The 20343-nt window shown below is 48.2% G+C and overlaps 1 protein-coding gene across 2 annotated transcripts in view; it reads left to right on the plus strand.

Annotated features, from left to right (window-relative positions):
- Positions 1 to 19413, plus strand: part of PCSK2 (proprotein convertase subtilisin/kexin type 2) — a 250659-nt gene extending 231246 nt beyond the window's left edge. For both annotated transcript variants that reach the window (XM_044385610.3, XM_044385611.3), the window contains 3 exons: positions 1625 to 1725; positions 8667 to 8894; positions 18927 to 19413. In XM_044385610.3, the coding sequence (XP_044241545.3) occupies positions 1625 to 1725; positions 8667 to 8894; positions 18927 to 19413 (816 nt within the window). The remainder of the gene's footprint in view (positions 1 to 1624; positions 1726 to 8666; positions 8895 to 18926) is intronic.
- The last annotated feature ends 930 nt before the right edge of the window (positions 19414 to 20343 follow it).

Genomic DNA, 20343 nt, shown 5'->3' on the forward strand with positions numbered 1-20343 from the left:
ATGACTGAGAAAACAAAAAGGTTAAGAATCCCAGACTTAGATTATTTGTTGTGTTTTTCTGAGCAGCACCTCCCTCCTGGGCAGCTTGGTGACCTGGTGAATTTTCAAGTCCCCTTCAAATATGTATCTGGAGAGCATAATGGACCTCTTTGGATCCCTTCCTCTCTCTGGGTATCTCACTCACATATCCCCCTTTCCTCGGACCGCCCAGCCTGGACTTTGGCAGGTGGTTCCGTAGTCTTGCTAAGCTACATGGTGACTGGCCATCCACCTCGGCTGGGGTCTCCCAACAGAGGGTAGGAACTCAGAACACAAGCATCATTACCAGCCAGGGTTCCAGTGCCAGATTCCTGCCTGGACTCTGCTTTGGCAAGCTGGCCTGGCTCTCATGTGAGCCAGGACATCCCTTTACCTAGAAGGGACACGGCCTTTACCTGGCTCCCTCTGTGAATCCTCGGCTCCCCCTTGGTCTTGGAGAGGACAGCGAGTGTGCCCGGTCCTCCCATGCGGAAGGAGGCTTCAGCCTCTCCTACCAGGGGAGCTCTGTGGATAGAAAGGGAGAACGGAAGAGCAGAAAGGAAGTGAGGAAGTTCCCAGTCCTGTTGTACTCATGCTGCCTCACCCCTCCCCCGAGAAGGTGTCACTCCCTACCCCAAGGGGGTCACTGTGTCCTCAACCTTATCTGTGACTCTCTTTCTGCTTTCACTGGGGAAGGGCCTTGAGTTCTATCTGAATATTGTAATTTTCCCCCAACAGATGCCTTTAAACCTCCCTGATACTTTGTTCTTCAAAATACTAGGCCCCTTTGAGGATCCTACAAACAGAGGAAGAAGGAGAATTCCTGTGGTTTATACGTGATCACGATCGTAATGAAAACCCTGGCTTTCACCCTGGCTCATTGAAAATGAGGGTTTTTTTCTCTTTGTGAAAGTCCTTTGAAATCTGGTTGATCGGTCTCCCCACTTAAGACTTGTGGAAGTGATTACTCACACATCTGTTATCTTGGCTCCCTGAGTCCCAGCATCTCCCCATGAGATACAGAGAAACATTCTCTTTTTAATGGCCTGTCCTTGTAGGCAGACTTCAGCTGAGCAGTTTATTCTGTCTTTGGGAATGCCGCCTTTGCCTGTGCAAAGGGGAAAAAGTGATGCAACGGCGTTTGGGTTTTCCAAACCAATCCCAGTGCAAAGACCTCACCAGTGCATGGACTTGGTGGTGGTACTAACTTGTCACTTTCCACCTATAGGTTTTCCTTTCAGAATCCAGGAAATAAATGTCTCTCTAGTCTCTGGAATAACTGCAAATATGCTTCTCTTGAAACACTTGACTTGTTTTTATCTCATGAAACACTTGACTTGTTTTTATCTCGTGAGCCCTGTAACTGTGACTGATGGTCCCTTTTTGCATGCGCTACTAGGAAGCTCAAATAAAATGTATGGCCGGATAGATAGATAGATAGATAGATAGATAGATAGGTGCTAAGCTTATCGTTACCTTCATCTTAATCTTCTTCAGAACAAGGCAGAGTTTAAATGAAAGAAACAGATAATCCTCTGCTTCGTATTGTTTTGGGATTCAAAGTAGAGTGAACTGTTCCCTAATTACTGAACGCCTTCCCTTCCAGGCAACCACAGATTTGTACGGCAACTGTACCCTGAGGCATTCTGGGACATCCGCAGCTGCGCCCGAGGCAGCTGGAGTGTTCGCGCTGGCTTTGGAGGCTAAGTATGTTCCATCTCAGGGCCCAGGGAGGACTAACGTGTCTCTCCACCTGATTCCAGGTGTCCCTGGAGGCAAAAGTGGGTGTGAGAGCCTGTGGCTGGGCAGGGCCGGTGAACTGTGATGGACGTTTCTAAAGGAACCGTGGGCCCCAGGTGATACACACACACTCCACAGACAACATCCTTAGGAGAGCACAGGACCGAATAGGGACACGTAGAGATTTCTTTCTTTGTGAAAACCATCCTATTATCCTCTCTGGATCCTTTGGCTATTTTACTCCAATAATACCATTAGCTGAGTGAAGGAAAACCGTTCCCCAACTGGTATCCAGCAAACTATTTCAGAACCTGAGCAAGGAGGGAGCTCCCACTCGAGATTTGTTAACTTATAAGGTGAATTCACTTTTGACACTGACACAAGGTGGGCAAAACCACAGTGTAGACCAGGAAATGGACTTTCCTGAGAAACCTTCCAAGCGACGGGTAAGAGGAGGCTATCCTCTCTGTTCTCACCATCCCGCGGAGATGCCACGGACTGCTGTTCCGAACACACCTTGAATTTGATCCTCAGCAGAGATTCCTGCCCACCTGCCGCTCTGTCTTCCCTTAGGGCAGCCAGAGGCCGGCCCTGGTTGGAGGGATGAGCCTGTGGGCTTCAGGCCTCACCTGTGTGGTAGGAGCGCAGGTGCGCCCGCTTCAGGGAGCTGTTCGAGAACGCAGCACCAGCAACTTTTGAGACGTTGGGTTCAGGCCCCTGGGGAAGGGGAGTTGAGTCCCCATCCTTGTCAGCCGTTGCTGGGCAACCGGAGCATCTAGCATCCATCGCCAGGCAACCCCACTTTCTCTCTATATGTGCAGTGTATTTTCTGACTTGCAAAGGAGGGAAGAGTTGATGCCTCGATAGGAAAGGACTTTGAAAGATTCTCTAGTCTCACACTCTGTCTCCAAGCAGGAAAGGTATAATCGTCCTCCTTTTACAGATAAGACCCCGCATTGGGAGTGACTCGTCTCTTTGGACCAGGCCGACCTTTGATTCTTGTAACAAAAGTCAGGTGGAAAACTTACGATCCCAGGAGGCACTGATCGAGGTGTTTCTATTAAGTGTGGAGATCAACCAAAACTTAGGTAGTACGTGCCCTTCTGGAAGACGGAACAGTGTTATCTCAAGGCCTGTCCTGCCCCGGTGTCTGAGCTGGCTTTGCTCACTCCAGCTAGGAGCAGACCAACAGTGCGAGCCAACTGCCTGCTGCTGAGCCTTGCAGAGAACAGGGAGCAGGGGTGCTCCAGAACTGAGAAGGGGGTTCTGGCCACCCTATAATCTAAGAGGGTAGACCTTGACTCAGGTCTCCTTGCATTTTGGCAAGCAAAAAGCCAACTGCTCGGGCCTCAAGGCGCACAAAGGGACAACCTAAATCGATAAAGTGATGGAACGAGGCTGCTGGATGTCTGAGCAGGCTCAAGGGCTCTGCACCAACTCTTCACCATTCTTTGACATGCGCTTGCAGACAGCCTTACGGAAAAGAAGGCACCACTGAGGCAGCCTTTGTTTTGGAGCGGTGGTCATGATTTTAATTCTCTCTCGCCATAAAGAGGAAAAAAGTGATACGGGCAGGAAGTGGCTCAAGCCCACCGTAGGAGGTAGTCCTAAGATTCCTCAGAACACCAAGTGCCTGAGGTTGGGGCCGCCTGGGAGACAAAGTTGGTTTCAGCAGTTTATTAAGGAAGGGCTCTCAGGAGAAACCAGGCTAAAGTAGAGGAAGCAGGTTAAGGGTGGGGGAAAAGTCCAAGTAAGGATGCCATTTTCGAAGTTCTGGCCTCAGCCCAGTCCCATAGGGAGCTCTGCAGTGAAAATGATGCCTCAGAGCATGTTTTTTCTCAAGGCAAGGATGCTGGGCTGCCATGTTTTGACGCTGGTCCATCACTGGCTGAGAGCCGTGCCTGCGGAAGGGAACTCCAAGGCGTCTCTGGCTTTCTGCAACCGTGGGCAAAGCGGCTCCAGCAGCCAACAGTTAAAACGAATGGTCAGAACAAAACAACCCTAAGAGAGAGTCTGAAGGAGGAGGAGGGAAAGCCATTCCATGAACAGTTCCTATAGCTCATTTCTCTTTATTGTGAGACCAGACATCTGGGAGTCCTGGGCGACATAGGACAGCAGTCGAGGGCTACTGGCCACCCAGAGGTCCAATCAGAAAGCTTTTTCAAAGCAGTTTGAATGCAATAAACAAATTATTGTCCGTAAATGTATGCTCTTCAGGACCACGAAAGAGGAACATCCACCCCCAGGACTCCTGGGGAGAAAAGGGAAGCCATTATTGCTGTGTCCCGCCCAGTCACTACTTTCATAAAGTACTTTTCTGCCAAATGCTTGAAAATGGCTTCTCAAGCCCCAGGGAATATTGCTCAAATTTCCCAGTATGACCAACACTAGAAAAAATTTTCAAATGATTTCTTTGCCCTGGGGAGTTTGGGGCCCGGGGGTCGGCAATGGCCATCTTCAAATATTTTGCATTCTCTCTGCGCCCCAGGGCTTTCTGTGTGGTTCTAGAGGGCTGAACTAGGTTTGAGGGGTCGGTCATAAGGAGGAAAATTTTTGGCTTGAGAGAACCATCAGTAAAGCAGCCCACATATTGGAGTAGAAGAATGTTTCCAAAGCTGACCTTTCAGGAGATGGATTTTTTTTTTCATCTGTACTCTTTATCTAAGTATAATAGACCCAGAGCAAAGTGCACAAATATTAGACACAGCTCACGACTTCTCACAAAGTTAACAGACCCATGTAAGCAGCATCCAAGTCAGGAACAGACCATTACGTAAGTACCAGATGTGCTCTTTTGCTTAATATCACATCTGAGAGATTCCTCCATACTGTTCTATGTGGTTATAGGTCATTCATACTCATTGTGAATTACTCCACTGTATAAATGAATCCTTGGGTTGTTTCCAGTTTGGGGCTGTTAAGAGTCATATTGCTATGAACATTCTTACACATGTCTTTCAGTGAACATACGGGTCATTTCCGTTGGGCGCATACTAGGGAGTCAAAATGCTGAGTCATGGGGTATACATATATGCAGTTCTCGTAGATACCCCCAAAGAGTTTCTCACAGTGGGGGTAGCCATTGACCCTCCCTCCAGCAGTGTGAGTTACAGTTTCTCCACGTCCTTGCCAACACTTGGTATTGCCAGTGTTCCACACTTCAGCCATTCTTATGGGTGGTCAGTGGCATTGTATTCTGTTTTTTTTATTTACACTTTCCTGATAACTGGTTGAGCATGAGTGGGGGGCGTGTTGAAAACGATAGATTCCCACATCTCAGCTAAGAGTCACCGAACAGAAATCTCTGGGGATGGATAGCCTAAGAATCTGTCTTTTGAAGCCCTGTTCAGGGACTCCAGTCCTGGGTGTTGAGCTCGATGAATCTCTGAATCAGGCTACTGTTGCATGGCAGGTGAAATATCTGGACTCTGCCTCTGACCAGGTCAAGAAACAAAATCCAAATAACAAGAGCTAAACTGAGACAGGGTTTTACTTTCTATCATGGGAAAGATACTTCAGACGTTGGGAACCCAGGGTTACCATGGGGGACCACCGGAATCCAGCTCTTTCTAGATTTCTGCTCTTCCGTCATGTTCTCCAGATGCTGCTGGGGCTGTCGCTGTCAGGTTTACGTTTCGGATAGAACAGGAAAAGCAAAGGGAAAAAAGAAATCCACCAGCTGAGTGAGCCTTGTTTAAAGGTTTTTTTGAAAAAGCCCCACCCAGTAGCTTTTGCTTATTTCTCATTGACCACAACCCTCACGTGACCACCCCAGACTACAAAGGAGGCTGGGAAATGTAGCTTTGGAGCTAATAACGTTGTTGTTCTGAATAAAATTGAGGTTTTCTTAATAGGGAAGAGGGAGGATATGTCTGAGGGAGACAATAGCTCTATCTTAAAGCATCTAAGTGGGTGATCATTCACCTCTCCTGGAAATCTGTTGTCTTATCTTAAAAGGACACTGGGCAGGAAACTACATTTGTCACTAGTCCCCATGTGATTCTGGTGCAGGCAGCTTGAGGATCACAGTCTGATGCCCCCTGGCTGGGCTAACACAGGGGCTCCACTGTTGGTTTTCTTGGCATTGAGAGCTCCCCCATCATGGCAGCCTTCCCTTTTAAAATATTGAGTTGTCTGTCTGTCCCTCTGGGCTGTAGGCTCTCAGAGAGCAGGCACTTCCTAAGGCGTGCCTACAACTAGCACAGTGCCTGGAGCTGATCTACGCTTAATGGACCTTCATGGAATTGCTTCATTGCGCAGCACCTTTCCACATATCTGTGCCTTATTCTCCAAACTATTAATAAAATGCTTGAGAACAGGGAAGAACATGTCATGCTATTAGTCTTACTACACTGTTCATCGTGACCTTTATACTGTAGATAATCTGTAAATTTATTTTTTTATTATTTAATAATTCTTGAGCTACTATGGTGGGAATAGAGCTTAATGCAAATTGAAGAAATACTATTTCACACAGTAGTGTATTCTGTCAATTCTGAATACTTAATTGCTTAGAAGGGGGAGTTAGGAGGGACTTAGTTTTTTTTTTTTTTAATGTTTTTTTATTATATTACGTTAGTCACTATACAGTACATCCCCGGTTTCCGATGTAAAGTTCGATGATTCATTAGTTGCGTATAACACCCAGTGCACCATGCAATATTACTACCCATCACCGGTCTATCCCATTCCCCCATCCCCCTCCCCTCTGAGGCCCTCAGTTTGTTTCTCAGAGTCCATAGTCTCTCATGCTTCATTCCCCCTTCTGATTACCCCCCCCCTTCTTTATCCCTTTCTTCCCCTACCGATCTTCCTAGTTCTTATAGGAGGGACTTAGTTTTACCTCTCAGACATACATAAATGGCTGGCCAAACAGTGTCACCAACTCAATTACATGACAATATGGACTATCTCTGATTTATTCCAGAAGTGAGAAGATCCTGGTTCTGACACATTCTCTCTGTCTCTCTCTGGACCCCATGAGAATAAATCCACGGAGAAACGTCTACCTTCAATGTCTAATGTCCCTCTCCAAGCTCCGGGAAGCATAGCACGTTTTTGTGGCCAAACCCTTAGCAAAAATGCTAGACAATCCACCTGCCAGCCAGATCATCTTGAGATCACCAGGTTCTCATTTATCAACACTTCTGTATTGAAGGAATTCGGAATCCCACTCTGGCAAAATACTGAGCTTTTCACTGTAATCAGCTTCCTGAAGTTTCACACCATTCACTTGGGTCCTAGGCACCACATGTCCAAGTTATGTTTATAAATTTCTCAAATAAGCAGTCGCCTTCCTTGAAACTTTCTCCTTAACCTCTGAAGGTCTACACTGCAAGAGTACATGAATCATTGGCATCTTTTGGTTCAAACCAATGCATGCTGCATGTGCTGAAATTTAACAAATGAGTTACATTGTTCCTAGTCTTTTGAGTTATTGGACTTCCAAAAAGAACCATAGTGTAGGGTTCTTCCAGCTTTTTGATTTGAAACAAATTTTGCGTTGCAACCCAACACCACACACACACACACACACACACACACACACACACGAGTTTCGTGAAAAATAGTTTCCTGTATTACATGCAATCCACACTGTTACTCTTTTCTGTTCTGTTCATTTTTTAATGATAGCCCCATTCTTTAAATCACTGGTTCTCAAGCTTAGCTGTCTGCTACTAGAATGACCTGGGAAGTGTTTACAGTTTCCAAAGCCCAGGTCCCACTCCCAGAGATTCTCACTTAATTGGTCTAAGATGTGGCCCAAGTGATGGGATTTTCAATGTCGTCACCAGAAGATTCTAATGTGCAGCCCGGGTAGATAATCTATGCTGTAAGTTGATTTCCTGGCCCACAAATGGGTCTGACTTGCACTTTGAAAAACACAGACAATGAATAATACTAGACACCGATTTCCCAAGACAGTAGCACTTGCAAACAGATTTGTTTATTCACAGGACAAAAGTGTACCAAGGGCTGCTGTCCTGGGCACCCGGGATACAAATATGCTGAAGACACAGTCTCTGCCATTGAAGAAATGACAGCCTCGTTTTCACAAATGGAACATATCCATGTAGCCAACACCCAGATCAAGAAAGAGAGCACTGCCAGCACCCAGAAGCTCCCTTGCACCACCATCCAGTCCCCCACCCCAAGACTAACCACTAACCTGACTGCTAACAGCACAGATTACTTGGGGCTGGTGTTATAATTGAAACAAATGAAATAATTCAGTATGTTCTCTTCTGGGTCTGGATTCTTTAGGTTGACATTCTGTTTGCAGGATATATGATTCAGAGTAGCTCTAGATCATTCGTTGTTCTTGTAGGACAGTATTTCACATCCTGCAAATACAACTCCATTGGTTTATTCATTTTATTGTGGCTGGGCATTTGGGGGGCTTGGTAGTTTGGCCTAATGAACATTCCAGTACCCATGTCAGGTGGATATATACACACATTTTTGTTGGATGCATACCTAGGAATGGAACTTCTAGGCCATAGGCTAGACCTTTGGATAACATGAGAAGATACAGCCATTTTCCAAAATGCTTGCAGTAAGTTACACTTCCATCTGCAAAGTATATGAGTTCCACTTGCTTCACGTCTCTACCAACGCTTACTATTGTCAGTCAGTCTTTTTCATTTCAGCCATTCCAGTGTGTTAAAATGTGCATTTGAAGTAAATTTAAGTAAGAAAGTCAAGATTTTTAAATTTATATGTATAATGGCTCTAAATGGTACATGGAAATTCTCCCTTAACTTGGGGGTTCATAGATGTTCCAAAATCCTACAAGGGGTCTATGTTCTATCTTAGTCATGGTGTCTCTCTCCCTCTCTCTCTCTCTCTCTCACTTTGTGCCCTCCCCCCTTGCCCTGTTCTTGAACCTCTCTGCCTCCGGTATCCAGCCTGGGTCTGACCTGGAGAGACATGCAGCATTTGACTGTGCTCACCTCCAAACGGAATCAGCTTCATGACGAGGTCCATCAATGGCGGAGGAATGGGGTTGGCCTGGAGTTTAATCACCTCTTTGGCTACGGGGTCCTTGATGCGGGCGCCATGGTGAAAATGGCGAAAGACTGGAAAACCGTGCCTGAGAGATTCCACTGTGTGGGAGGCTCCGTGCAGGACCCTGAGTAAGTGCACGTGGAAAATATCCCAGAGAGGGTACCATGGCCTGGGCAACAATATCAGATTCCCTCTCTTTCAGCTTGAGATGCACTGGATTTGAGTCAGGGACAACCAGCTTCCATGCAGAGCTGTAGAGTGGCACAACTCCAGGGGGACCCCATGTACACAGAACACCATTAGGGGACTCAGAACCCCTGGTTCTAGGTGTGATCCTTTACTGTTTCGGTGGCTTACACCATTATTTTTGAGTGCATAAGTCAACCAGTGTAACCAGGTCCCAGAGCAGTAAAGACTATGACCATGACCGATATCCCAGTAGCCCCTCGTGTCCCCTTCCATCATCGTCTCCCCAAAAGTAACCACTATTCTTCTAACTCCATAGAATATTTTGCCCATTTTATACTTACTATAAATGGAATATATCTTCTCTTCTATATCTAGATCCTTTAGCTCAGAATGCTTCAACCACGTTTAGTGTGTACTCATGGTTCGTGTATTCTCGTTGCTAAATCATGTTCTGTTGTGTGACTATAAGATAATTTACTTATTCGTTCTACTTGTGAGGCAACATGAGGATTTGATTTGATGCTGAGTGAGACGGATAGCCATTTGGAGGGATTTGAGTTTACACAGAACCCACCGTGCTGGTCTCCTGCACCTACTTTCCTATTAACTTCCCATTACAGCAAGAGGATTGGACAACGAGGACCCCTTTTTATTTCATTTCTGTCCTCATTGATTCATGAGTAAGATGGAAATAGCAACTCTTTTCATCATTATTTTCAATTGAGGTATTGTTTACATACCACAAAACGCACAGAACTTAAATGTGTTCCTTGAGTTTTGATGTATACATTGGGGTAACCACCACCTGATCAAGTGATGGAACATTCCATCACCCCAGAAGGTTTCCTTGTGCCCCCTTCCAGTTAGTTAACCCCCATGTCGCATAGACAGCCATTGTTTTCCTTCCTGCCCCTGTAGATTAGCTTTACCACGTCTTGGACTTTATCTAACTCTAGAATCACACAATATGGATGTGCCCGTTCCTCTGACACAACGTTACGTTTCTGAGATCCATCCAAGTTCCTGTGAGTAGTAGTAGCTCATTCACTCTCATTGCTGCGTAGTAGCCCATTCTGAGAATACACCCTTGCTTACGTCATTTAAGTAATGATAAAATGCATCTCTCTAACCACCCCACCGCAGCCTCACTTCTGTTGGTCATCTGAGCTTGGCCAGAGTCAGACTCTCACAGTACCTCCTTCCTCTCCACTCGCCCTCGGTCCTGGATCCTCTGGCGTTTTGTAGTCAGTTACACAGACCTAGATTCCAGTCTTGATTTCACCAAACTGGACCATACTTTTGACCTCCCTGACCTCTCTTTTAACAATTCTCAACCTTTGTACCCTGGTTCCCATGGCAGGACGGTGAAGTCTGTGGACCCCATCTCCATACGATGTTTTTAGATGCACTAGATAAAATACATAGGACCACAAAGGAAGCCAATGATATTGAAAACCAGGTATAAAAGTTTGTTGAAAACCAAATTTGTGATGAAGTAATAGTTGTCTTTCTTTTATCAACACGTTACCTAAAAAGCTCCCAGTAGCAAGCCTAATGGCCATGATGATTTCAGAGCAGTGATGATGACTGAAATGCTACTCCAAGATACTGGCAGTCATTGTAATGGGATATGAACATCTCTGGGCTCTTGGATGACAAACTCTGAGGAAGTGCTGATACCGCTCTGGCATGAGGCTTGCATTCAAAATCAAAGGAGAAGCTACGTTTTCCTTCTAAGTTAGAAAAATTAATATGTGGCTGGGGGTTCTTCTATCTAAATTCTTACACCAACTGGACATCTCTCCTTATGTCCCCAAAGCAAAAGCCTCTTCTCTCTTTCCGCACCAGTAAAATGCAGCTAATAACTCTTTTCTCACCAGGCTGCTGGGAGACCTTAGTAAGACATAAACGTAAAGCTGGCACCTAGGAGGCACTCAGTAAATGTCACTTTGCCCTTCCCTCTCCTCCATGACTTTGAACGCTCCCAGTTCATGCCTGTGGGGAAAGGAAAGATGATAATCTCCTGGAATTTTGGATACCATAATTGTCTGACTCCTATATGAATTCAAAGTTGTGTGTCCTTGGGGCCCACACTCTCCTCCCAATGTCCCACCCAGTGTTGGGCCAGCATCCTCACTGTTCACTCGCCAGGCCCCCAGAAAGTGGCAGCAAGTGGATGTTGCGGAGCTGTGTGCATTTTCCATGGATCAGACCATGATCTCGTAAGCACAGCTGCCGTCAGCACTGGGTGGAGAAGGAGAGCATCAGAGCAAGACCTTTCTCTAATAATTTTTTTTAAACAGTGCTGCATAAGCCCCACTTCACGTGCCGATAAAATCAGCGGCTCGGCCGCATTCCCGTCCATTTTCCCAAGGCTGCCATGTACCTACATCACTTCTGTTCATCCTTGTGCCCCTCTGCCTGGTCAGACAGACTTCACTGCGGCCCAGACTAGTTGGCTGACTCTGTCAAGGTCACAGAGGCTGTAAGTGTGAGTGAAAGAAGCAGTTAGCTTTTATTGGGCACCTACTACGTGCCACGTGCTTGACACCCGGCCAAGCTTCCCAGCCAGCCAGCCTGTTGAGCCTGTTGACCTCACGCAGCCACGGTATGAATATTTTGCAGAGTGAAGAGCAAAGTGGTCCCAGTTGTGTCTCAGGGAGAAGGGCCTCCTGGGTGGCTGGTGTGAAGCCTTTTACATAAACTGTTTATGTTTCCTGTTTGTAAGTCCAGGATGTATGTATAATCATTGTTACCTCAAAACAGGAGAGGAAGCCGAGATGCAGAAAGCACAAGAAATGTGCTCAAGGCTACAAAGGTCCGACCAGGACTTGAAACAGAGCCCATCTGTAACCCCCTGCTCGTTTCACTAGACGACATTGGCCTTAGGGAGCTCCTACGGTGCCCTCGGGCCCGACATTAGGCGCTACATCAGGCAGCCCCGCTGTCAGCTGGGCAGTGTCCTTACAGGTGAGGAGGGGCTCAGATGGGTTGAGGACATGCCTAGCTATTGAGCAGCCAAACTGGGATCTGAACCCAGGCACTCTGAGGCCAGCACCCCACCACTTAAGGGGCCTCTCAGTATATCTCAGTGATCCCCCACTGGAGAGCTGGTGAGGCTCAGCACATATCAGAAGGGTCTGGGGGCTTCCTCCAGCAAGACCTTCCCTGGGGACTCTGAAAGCCCCACCTAGCGGGTGGGCCCACTCTTCCCAAACTCTATAACTTCTGTCCTGGAGACCCTGTCACTGCCAGAGTCTACAAACAGAGTGACCGAACAGAGATGAGACCGGGAACCACCGTCCAAATGAGAAAGGGAAGGGTAACTCCAAAGTCAACATTCAATGGGTACTGACCGCTGTACTGCCCTCATTAGAGTTCAAAACAATTGTTTGCGTGATTTGGAAGGCCTTGGTACCACGGTGGAAATGTTCTGTATCTGAGTGTCTAGACAATAGCCCGTGGCTAGGGGGCACTAGAAATGTGGCTCATTTGACCTAACTTTAAGTTCCAATAGCACCATGTGGCTGGTGGCTGCCATCTTGGACGGCTCAGCTCTGACGCCCATCTGGTAGTTTCACCGTCGCGGGGAGAATGCTAAATAACGCAAACAGAACAGGAAGTGTAAATCGAGTAACAACTCTGTGAAAGGGTGTCCAGAAGTCGAGCCTGAAAGAGAACCGGGCCAGTCGGCTTGCTCGCTCGCTCGCGGGCCCACCGCTCGCTCCCCCCACACGGACACACCATGACAGGACCCTCCAGCAACCCTGAGGGCTCCCTCAGGTGGCCCTGGGAGCATCAGGCACAGTGCTGCCACCTAGTAAGAGCTGCTCTGAGACAGTCGCCAGGCCAGGCGACACTTCTCTCCCACAGGAGGTTGGTGTGGCTACTCATAGGTGAGGAAACAGAAGGCTCAGGAAGATGGAGTAAATGGTTCTAGTTCACAGAACCAGCAGCTCCAACGGCTGCCGAAGTCCTGGGCCTGGGACCTCCTTCCCTGTTGCAGAGAGGGGAAGATTGAGAGCAGGGGAAAGGCGTGTGGCGTTTGCTGGTCTCCAGAAGCTCGGGAGGGGCCCGCGCAGGGCTCAGGCGCGGGCGGCGGGAGCGTGTGCCGCACTTAGCTGCACGCCAGCCCCGTCCACGGTCAACAGAAAGGCGTTAGCGGTGCTGAGGGGGACGGTCAGCTCAGTCAAGGTGAACGTTGATAGCGGGCCTTCTCTTCCGAGCCACCCCAGACAAGGATGGATCCTTCATGACCCTCGGGCTCCGTGCATTTGTGAGGTGGGGGGAGGGAGGAGAGCCAGGCGGAGAACATCGGCTGTGACGAGAGACAGTGTCTCTCTCTGTTTCTGAGTGTGTGTAACACTCTGTCATGATCTCCGTCAGTGCTGGACTTGGAGCCAGAGGCAAGGAGTCCATCATGTTACGGTCAGGGCGTGCGAGGCCCAGCAGCTGACAGCCGCCTGGGAACTTTATCCAATACCAGCAGCCTGACTTTCAATGAGAGGAGACCGGAAAGCTCTTGGAGCACCGACCAGAATTGGGCCTCCAGGGGGCAAGAACCTAGTGTGTCTTGTTCCCTGCTGCATGCTCAGTGCCTAGAACTGATCAGGCACCTGGAAGTATTTTCTGAATGAGTGACTGTTCGGCCAGCAGCGCCTGGGTACAAAGAATATGGCTAAGTGGGGGCAGTTAGGACCAGCAGACCGGCCAGGGGGACTGGGGACGGAGGCCAGCCGTGTTGGAAGGACTCTGTGTCCCCTAGGCACCGTCTGCACCCGCGTCCGCGGCACACCTGCTGCGGGTGCGTGAGCTCCAGGGCCGATGGGCTTGTTGCAGAACTCAGAGCCTGGGACAGCTTGGTCCTTAGGCGACACCCAGGCTGATGTTCAGAGGAGGCCCTCGTCACCTTGAATCACGCTCCTGAGGGGCCGGGAGAGAGGCATCGACAGCCACTTGCCGGGACGTGCAGGGCTGCACAGAAACAGCCCCCGAGCGGGGTGAGTGCCAACTGTCAGGTTTCTAAGTTTCTTCGGCATTAATCTTCCCAGAGAAGCAGCCAATTTGAGAAGCAATTTTCTAAAGCGACTTTATCAGCAGAGTCAGGGAAGGGTACTCAATGAAAATACGAAGGAAAAATACAACTGCCCGCGAGTGTCTGCACAGAACCAGCCATGTGCAATGAGCAGAGCAAAGCCAGGCCCGCTCACCCGCCAGGGGCAGCCGCATGTCCCCCGACTACTGAAGCCCCGAGTGAGCTGTTCGCCCCAGACCGTCCCCCCCGCTCCCCTGCACTGTTCATTCCGCGCCCTGGAGGATGTGCAAACTGTGAATTTTAAGTGAATTTGGAAGTGGATGTTAAAACCTGATAGGAATGCCAGAGGCAGCATGGTAGAGAGAGAAGAGGGTGTGCCCAGCACCGAACCAGCTGTGTGACCTTAGACGGGTCACAGCCGAGCTGCAGTCTATCCTGTGTGAGTTAATGCCCACTGGCTGCTGTTACCTGGGAAAGAGAAAACCTCACAGCGCCGCCCCGTTGAGTGTTCTGTGATGGCCACAGAGCAGACATCTAAGACCCTTAAGGGTGGCTGTTACTAGCAGTATTGTTATTATTCTAATAAAACAACTGTCGCATCATAACTGATTATTTCTATCATACAACTGAGGATTCAGAACATAGATAGCATTTCACAGGTGTCCCCTGGGAAGCAGGGACTATTTTTAGACATGAGGCAATTGACCACTTATTTGCAGCAATGTGCAGTGAATATATAAGCCATCCGCAGGTCCCCAAGTTTGTCTTTTATAGGACTTGGCCATGAGACTTCTGTACATATTTTCTAGAAGTTCTGAGAGTAGCTCACACCTCGTGATGGGTACCTCATTTTCTGCAGCAAATGAGTTCTGGAACGTGGTCTGTATGACTAAAGAGCTCAGCAGAGTCTCTTTTGGTTCCACAAGCAACCGTCTCCTATTTCAACCTTTTTTTGAGAGAGAAAGAGAGAGAGAGCCCGAGTGCATATGCGCACACACGCGGGGTGGGGGGGCGGTGCAAAGGGACAGGGAGAGAGAATCGCAAGCAGGCTCCATGCCTAGCACCGATCCCGATGCAGGGCTCCGTCTCATGACCCAGAGATCTTGACCTGAGCCCAAATCAAGATTCCCATGCTTAACAGACTGAGCCGCCCAGGCGCCCCGTATTTCAACCTTACAAATTGACTTTTCCTAAGCAAATAAGGATTTGCTGTTCCTTTAAAATAAGGATGGATTGCATTCCTTTTCTTAGAAAAGCAAAATATGGTCACTGTAGGAAAATCAGAAAATACAAGTGAGCCAAAAAAAAGAACTAATAAGAAACACCGGCAAATACGTTCCTCCACTCTCCCAAGGGCATTATGCCCACTGAGAAGCCTCCGTGAGAGAGGAGGAATGGTGTTCTCTCTCTCCCAAGCTTGTCTCCTCTGCAATTCAACCAAGCCTTTTAATTTCATTTCGAAGTGACTTCACATTCCAAGAGGAATCCACTGCTCTCTCAGGGGTTACTCCCCGAGCTTTCAGTGGGCAATTCACACAGCAGGGTAGCGCTGGCAGGGTTTTGGAGCAGGCCATGCCTCCAGGGCACTAAACAAGCCAGACACCCCGGGGGACTTGGAATGGCCTTCAACACCTGCCCACACCCCAAGCCCAAGGTAATGGGATAGTTTACGAATCCTAACACAAGGTGGTGTGTCTGTGCCCACTCCAGTCTGTCTTCTACTTTCCAAGATGAGGACAAAATGCCAACCATCCCTTCCTCCAACCCTCTCACAAATACACTCCCTCATCCCTTAGGCCAAACGGCAGGCAGCCTGGGCTCTAGTTTCCTCTTCTGCAGGGAAGGGGGCGGCCGAGGGTCAGTAGTCAAAGCTCAAGGTGGCTGTGGAGGGGATCTGGATGAGAGACTGCATCAGCTGAAGCCCCCGTAGCCATGGTGTGAGTGAAGGTCGTCTCCAGTTTGGTCCAAAACAGATTTCTCTCCTTCTATCCTAAGAGATCATTTCGGCCCTCGTTCATTTACGGGAACCCCCATTGCATGTCGGCTGTGGATCTCATGCCCAGCTACAGTGGCCGTCCCATCTCTGGTTCTTAGCCAATCGAAGAAATATTTCCAGTTTTCTCCCAGGGAAGCAATGTCACTTTTCTGCCAGATTCCAAATTGACTTGTAAAGGGACTGTCACTTGGTGAACTCCAGTGCGTAAGTGCCCTGGGTGCAAATGGGGTTAAAAAAAAGATTTTTTTTTTTTGATCCCAGCTTGTGTTTTGAATCCTTGTGATAATAGGGAGTATCGCATTTGACAAATGACTAGCGATGCTTTGTGATACCTAGAATGACTATGACTCAGGGTAACAGTCTTTAGTTGTTGGCTTGTGAATTTGCTTCTTGAATTTCTCAAGGTGGCCTGGCCTGAACGATAGGAAAGGGGCTCAAACTCAACACAGGACTCAGAGCCAGGGTCTGTTTCTGGTGTGGGCTCTGCCATCATCCTCTCTTCCCTCCAGCTGTGCTTCTTGGAAAGTTCCAGAGTCCCTGAGGCTCCACTCTGAAAGGAAAGCCTTCATTCTGGATCTGCGTGCCTATCGGTGTAGAATCTCAGCAGTAGAACGTGGCCTTTCACTCATACCTGAGGTCTGGATGTTCCAGAAGCCTCCAGCAAGGTGACCAGCAAACCTGTAGAACAGAATCCACGGTTTTCCCGGCTGCTTTTCTCAGAGCCTGTGAGCCATGACAAAAACGGAATGTGCTTACAACAGAAGCCCGGGAAATTTTCTAATGAGTGGGGGTGTTGGCCTCAGGTTCAAATTGAACATATGCAAATAATTTAGATCTGTGCTATCCAGTATAGAAGCAACTAACCAGCCACAGGTGGCTATTGAATACAATTAAATTTAAATTAATTATTAAAATTAAATTTAATTAAAAATTCAGTTCCTCACACTTGCCACGTTTCAAATGCCCCATAGCCACATGTGGCCAGTGACTACAGTATCGGACAGTACAGATAGAGAACATTTCCATCATTGCAGAAAGTTCTATTGGCCAGCTCTGGTCTAGACGCTTGTGAATATATGATGTGTATGAGTGTGTGTGTATATTTTATCCGCACAGCAATTCTTCTGTGTAGGCAGTAATATCTCCATTGTACAGGTAAGGAAAATGAGCTCAGATAGTTCAAATGCTTTGCCCATAACCGGACCTTCTTTCTACCCACATAGCTACCTATGGGCTAGAGCCTGGATGATTGTTGGTCCTGTATCAGCTCACCTGTTACGTTTCTGACCGTGTTGTGAGTAAATAGCATCTTTTTTTGAGAGATCTAGCTAGCAACCTTGCATACTCTGACTGCCAGAGCTGGCCTCATGCTTGCTGTCCACCAAACTGGGTGATTTCCGCAGAACGTGGTACCCCACCTCCACCACCACCACCAGATCCCCGTGGCCAGCGGGTATCTCATGCATCATTCACCACAGCATCTACACAGAGTGCGTATAATAGCAGCGCTCCGCGAAACTATTAAAGCGTATATTTTGAAAGTTTCTCAGGAGAGTATTGACTTTACCAATGAGCCACAGGGTAAGCTTCAACAAGCCCTCCCAGGTTTGTGGCTTTGGTTCCAAGGGTCATGCAGAACCAAGGCTTGGCTCTGAGCTGGGTGTGCGGTCATCTTTTGTAGATGGGCCCTACAAGATGTGTGTTTTAAAATACCCACCATTTTATGCTCCAAAATAAAATATCATGTCAAGGGAGGATATTCACATAGGGGAAAGCCCACGAAGGGGAGCTAGTATACCATGCGTGATCCGGGCACTGTGCTCCATGTTTTCGGACGTGGTCTGATTTAATCTCACAAAACCCATCCGTGATGACAGTGAGACTTAAAAGTATTTAAATAATTTGCCCAAGCTCTCCTGACCAGTAAGCATAGAAGAGAATTCTAACCCAAACAGGTTTATTCCGGAAGTCTGGAGTCTTTCCATTACACTGTGCAGTCCTCTGATGTAGTTTACTTTATCGTGTTTCTGATGCGAGATCATTTGAGCACCCTGCCTTCCAAGGAGGCCAAATCCAGGAAGGAGATTGGTTGTGTGGAAAGTCAGTTGAGGAGTGCTTAGGCTGACCCTCCACGGTACTCCAACTCTGTGACAAAAGAGGCTTCCAAATTCCCCTGATCTTTCAAGGAATGCTCCTTCACTAGGATTAATTAACCCCATTTCAGCTTTTTTTATGATGGTAATAGCAATCATAATAGCCATAACTTCTATTTATCAAGATACTTAGCACTTCAAATAAAGGCTCCTGTCCCAAAGGTAGACCCAGAGGTGAGACTTGGGTGCTGACAATTTTTTGAGAGATGATCCCAGGAAACACCAGTGAGGACTGGAGATGTGAGACAGGGAGGAGGGAAAGAGCCAGTCGGGAGTGCACTGATGAGCAAGTTGCCACCATGGGCGACAGGCTCAATCCCACTGGGGACATTGAGTTGTCCCACTGAGGAACAGGGATGCCAGTGTATGCTCATCTATCACTTTCTATCCAAATCACTGGTAGGGGGTGGGGTTCAATCCCTGACAGTTTGGGGCTGCTCAGCACCTCGGCTGAGCAGGCTCCCATGGTGTGGGGGGAAGCTCCAAGACAGCAGCTGGGAGATGCTGTTACCTGAGGTGGGAACCAGTCAGAATACATGGGAGCCGCAGCTGCAGGTGAACTCAGACGGGGAGTGGAAGAAACGAGAAGGGCGTGAGCAGCATCTGCTCCATTTCCCTTCCACACAGAAGGTATAGGTAAGGGGCATAGGCAAGGTGCTCAGGCTCGCACCGTGGGTCTGACTGATTAGCCCCAAAGCCCCTGCTCTTCCTGGTACCCAGAGCTGCCTCCAAACCCTAAGTACATGTGCCCATCCCTTACCATATCTCCTCATCACTTGGCCCTCAGGAAAATACCATCCACTGGCAAGCTGGTGCTGAGCCTCACCACCGATGCGTGTGAGGGGAAAGAAAATTTCGTCCGCTACCTTGAGCACGTCCAAGCTGTCATCACAGTCAATGCCACCAGGAGAGGAGACCTGAACATCAACATGACTTCCCCGATGGGCACCAAGTCCATCTTGCTGAGCCGGCGTCCAAGGGATGACGACTCTAAGGTGGGCTTTGACAAGTGGCCTTTCATGACCACCCACACTTGGGGGGAAGACGCCCGAGGAACCTGGACCCTGGAGCTGGGGTTTGTCGGGAGCACGCCCCAGAAGGGGGTGCTGAAGGAGTGGACACTGATGTTGCATGGCACGCAGAGCGCCCCTTACATCGACCAGGTTGTGAGGGATTACCAGTCCAAGCTGGCCATGTCCAAGAAGGAGGAGCTGGAGGAGGAGCTCGACGAAGCCGTGGAGAGAAGCCTGGAGAGCATCCTGCACAAGAACTAGGGCTGCAGCCGGGCCTCCATCACCTCCCTCCCTCCCCCATCTCTGCCTCTCTGTCCTTGGTCCACCCTCTGTCAGGAACCGAGCAACTACTGTCACCCTCACATAAGCGACTCCACCCTCTTGATCTGAAGCTTCGCTCACTGTCCATGATTCTTTTCGTCACAATGGACGCCATCTTTTTACTTCTATGCCCCAAATACAGTGTTCCAACCAAAACCTATGTCCCATTTGTGACTCTAAAGTTCTTTATTTGTGTCATTCAAATAGGTGATAGCCAGCAAACAAAACTGGGACAGCTTTCTCCTCCATTTGTTCATATCTGAGAAGAGAATGCATTTAAAAAGCCACATGCAGTGACTCCAAGAACGCTTATTCATGGTCTCGACTGAGGACCTGTTACATAAAAAGGGAAAGATAATAACAGAAGGTGAGCTCTGAATGTCTAAAGCACAACAGATGCTGTAAGTCCTTTGGGGGAAAATGTTTTGAACTTAGCAAGATTTTTCAGTGACATAGATGAAGGGGGTGTGTGACGCAAAAGACAGCATCCATGGTGGCCCCAGTCACTGGCTGGGGAAGAAAGGGTCCAAAAGTATGAGCGTTGGAAATCATACCACCAACACCAACAGCATAACTTGTCCTACTCAGCCCGTGTGATCCATATAAAACCTAAGTAGCGTGGCTTTCTTTTTCACCAGCTGCTGCTCTGTTATGGTAGAATTTGCTAGAGAAGCCCAAATTACTCAGTTTGTATAAAAATCATGCCAGCCCCAATTTTCTGGGGTTCCTCACATAGCTATCCAAAAGAAAAAAAGGCAAGGCAAGTCTGGCAACACGTCTAGGAAAGAATAGCTCAGTGGCTTAGAACACAGGGAATGTTCCTCTTCCTAAATCACTTTGGAGCTTCTGAATCAGATTAAGTGAGAAGCG

The sequence above is a fragment of the Ursus arctos genome, unplaced genomic scaffold (genome assembly GCF_023065955.2).
Source record: "Ursus arctos isolate Adak ecotype North America unplaced genomic scaffold, UrsArc2.0 scaffold_16, whole genome shotgun sequence".
Classification (NCBI taxonomy): domain Eukaryota; kingdom Metazoa; phylum Chordata; class Mammalia; order Carnivora; family Ursidae; genus Ursus; species Ursus arctos.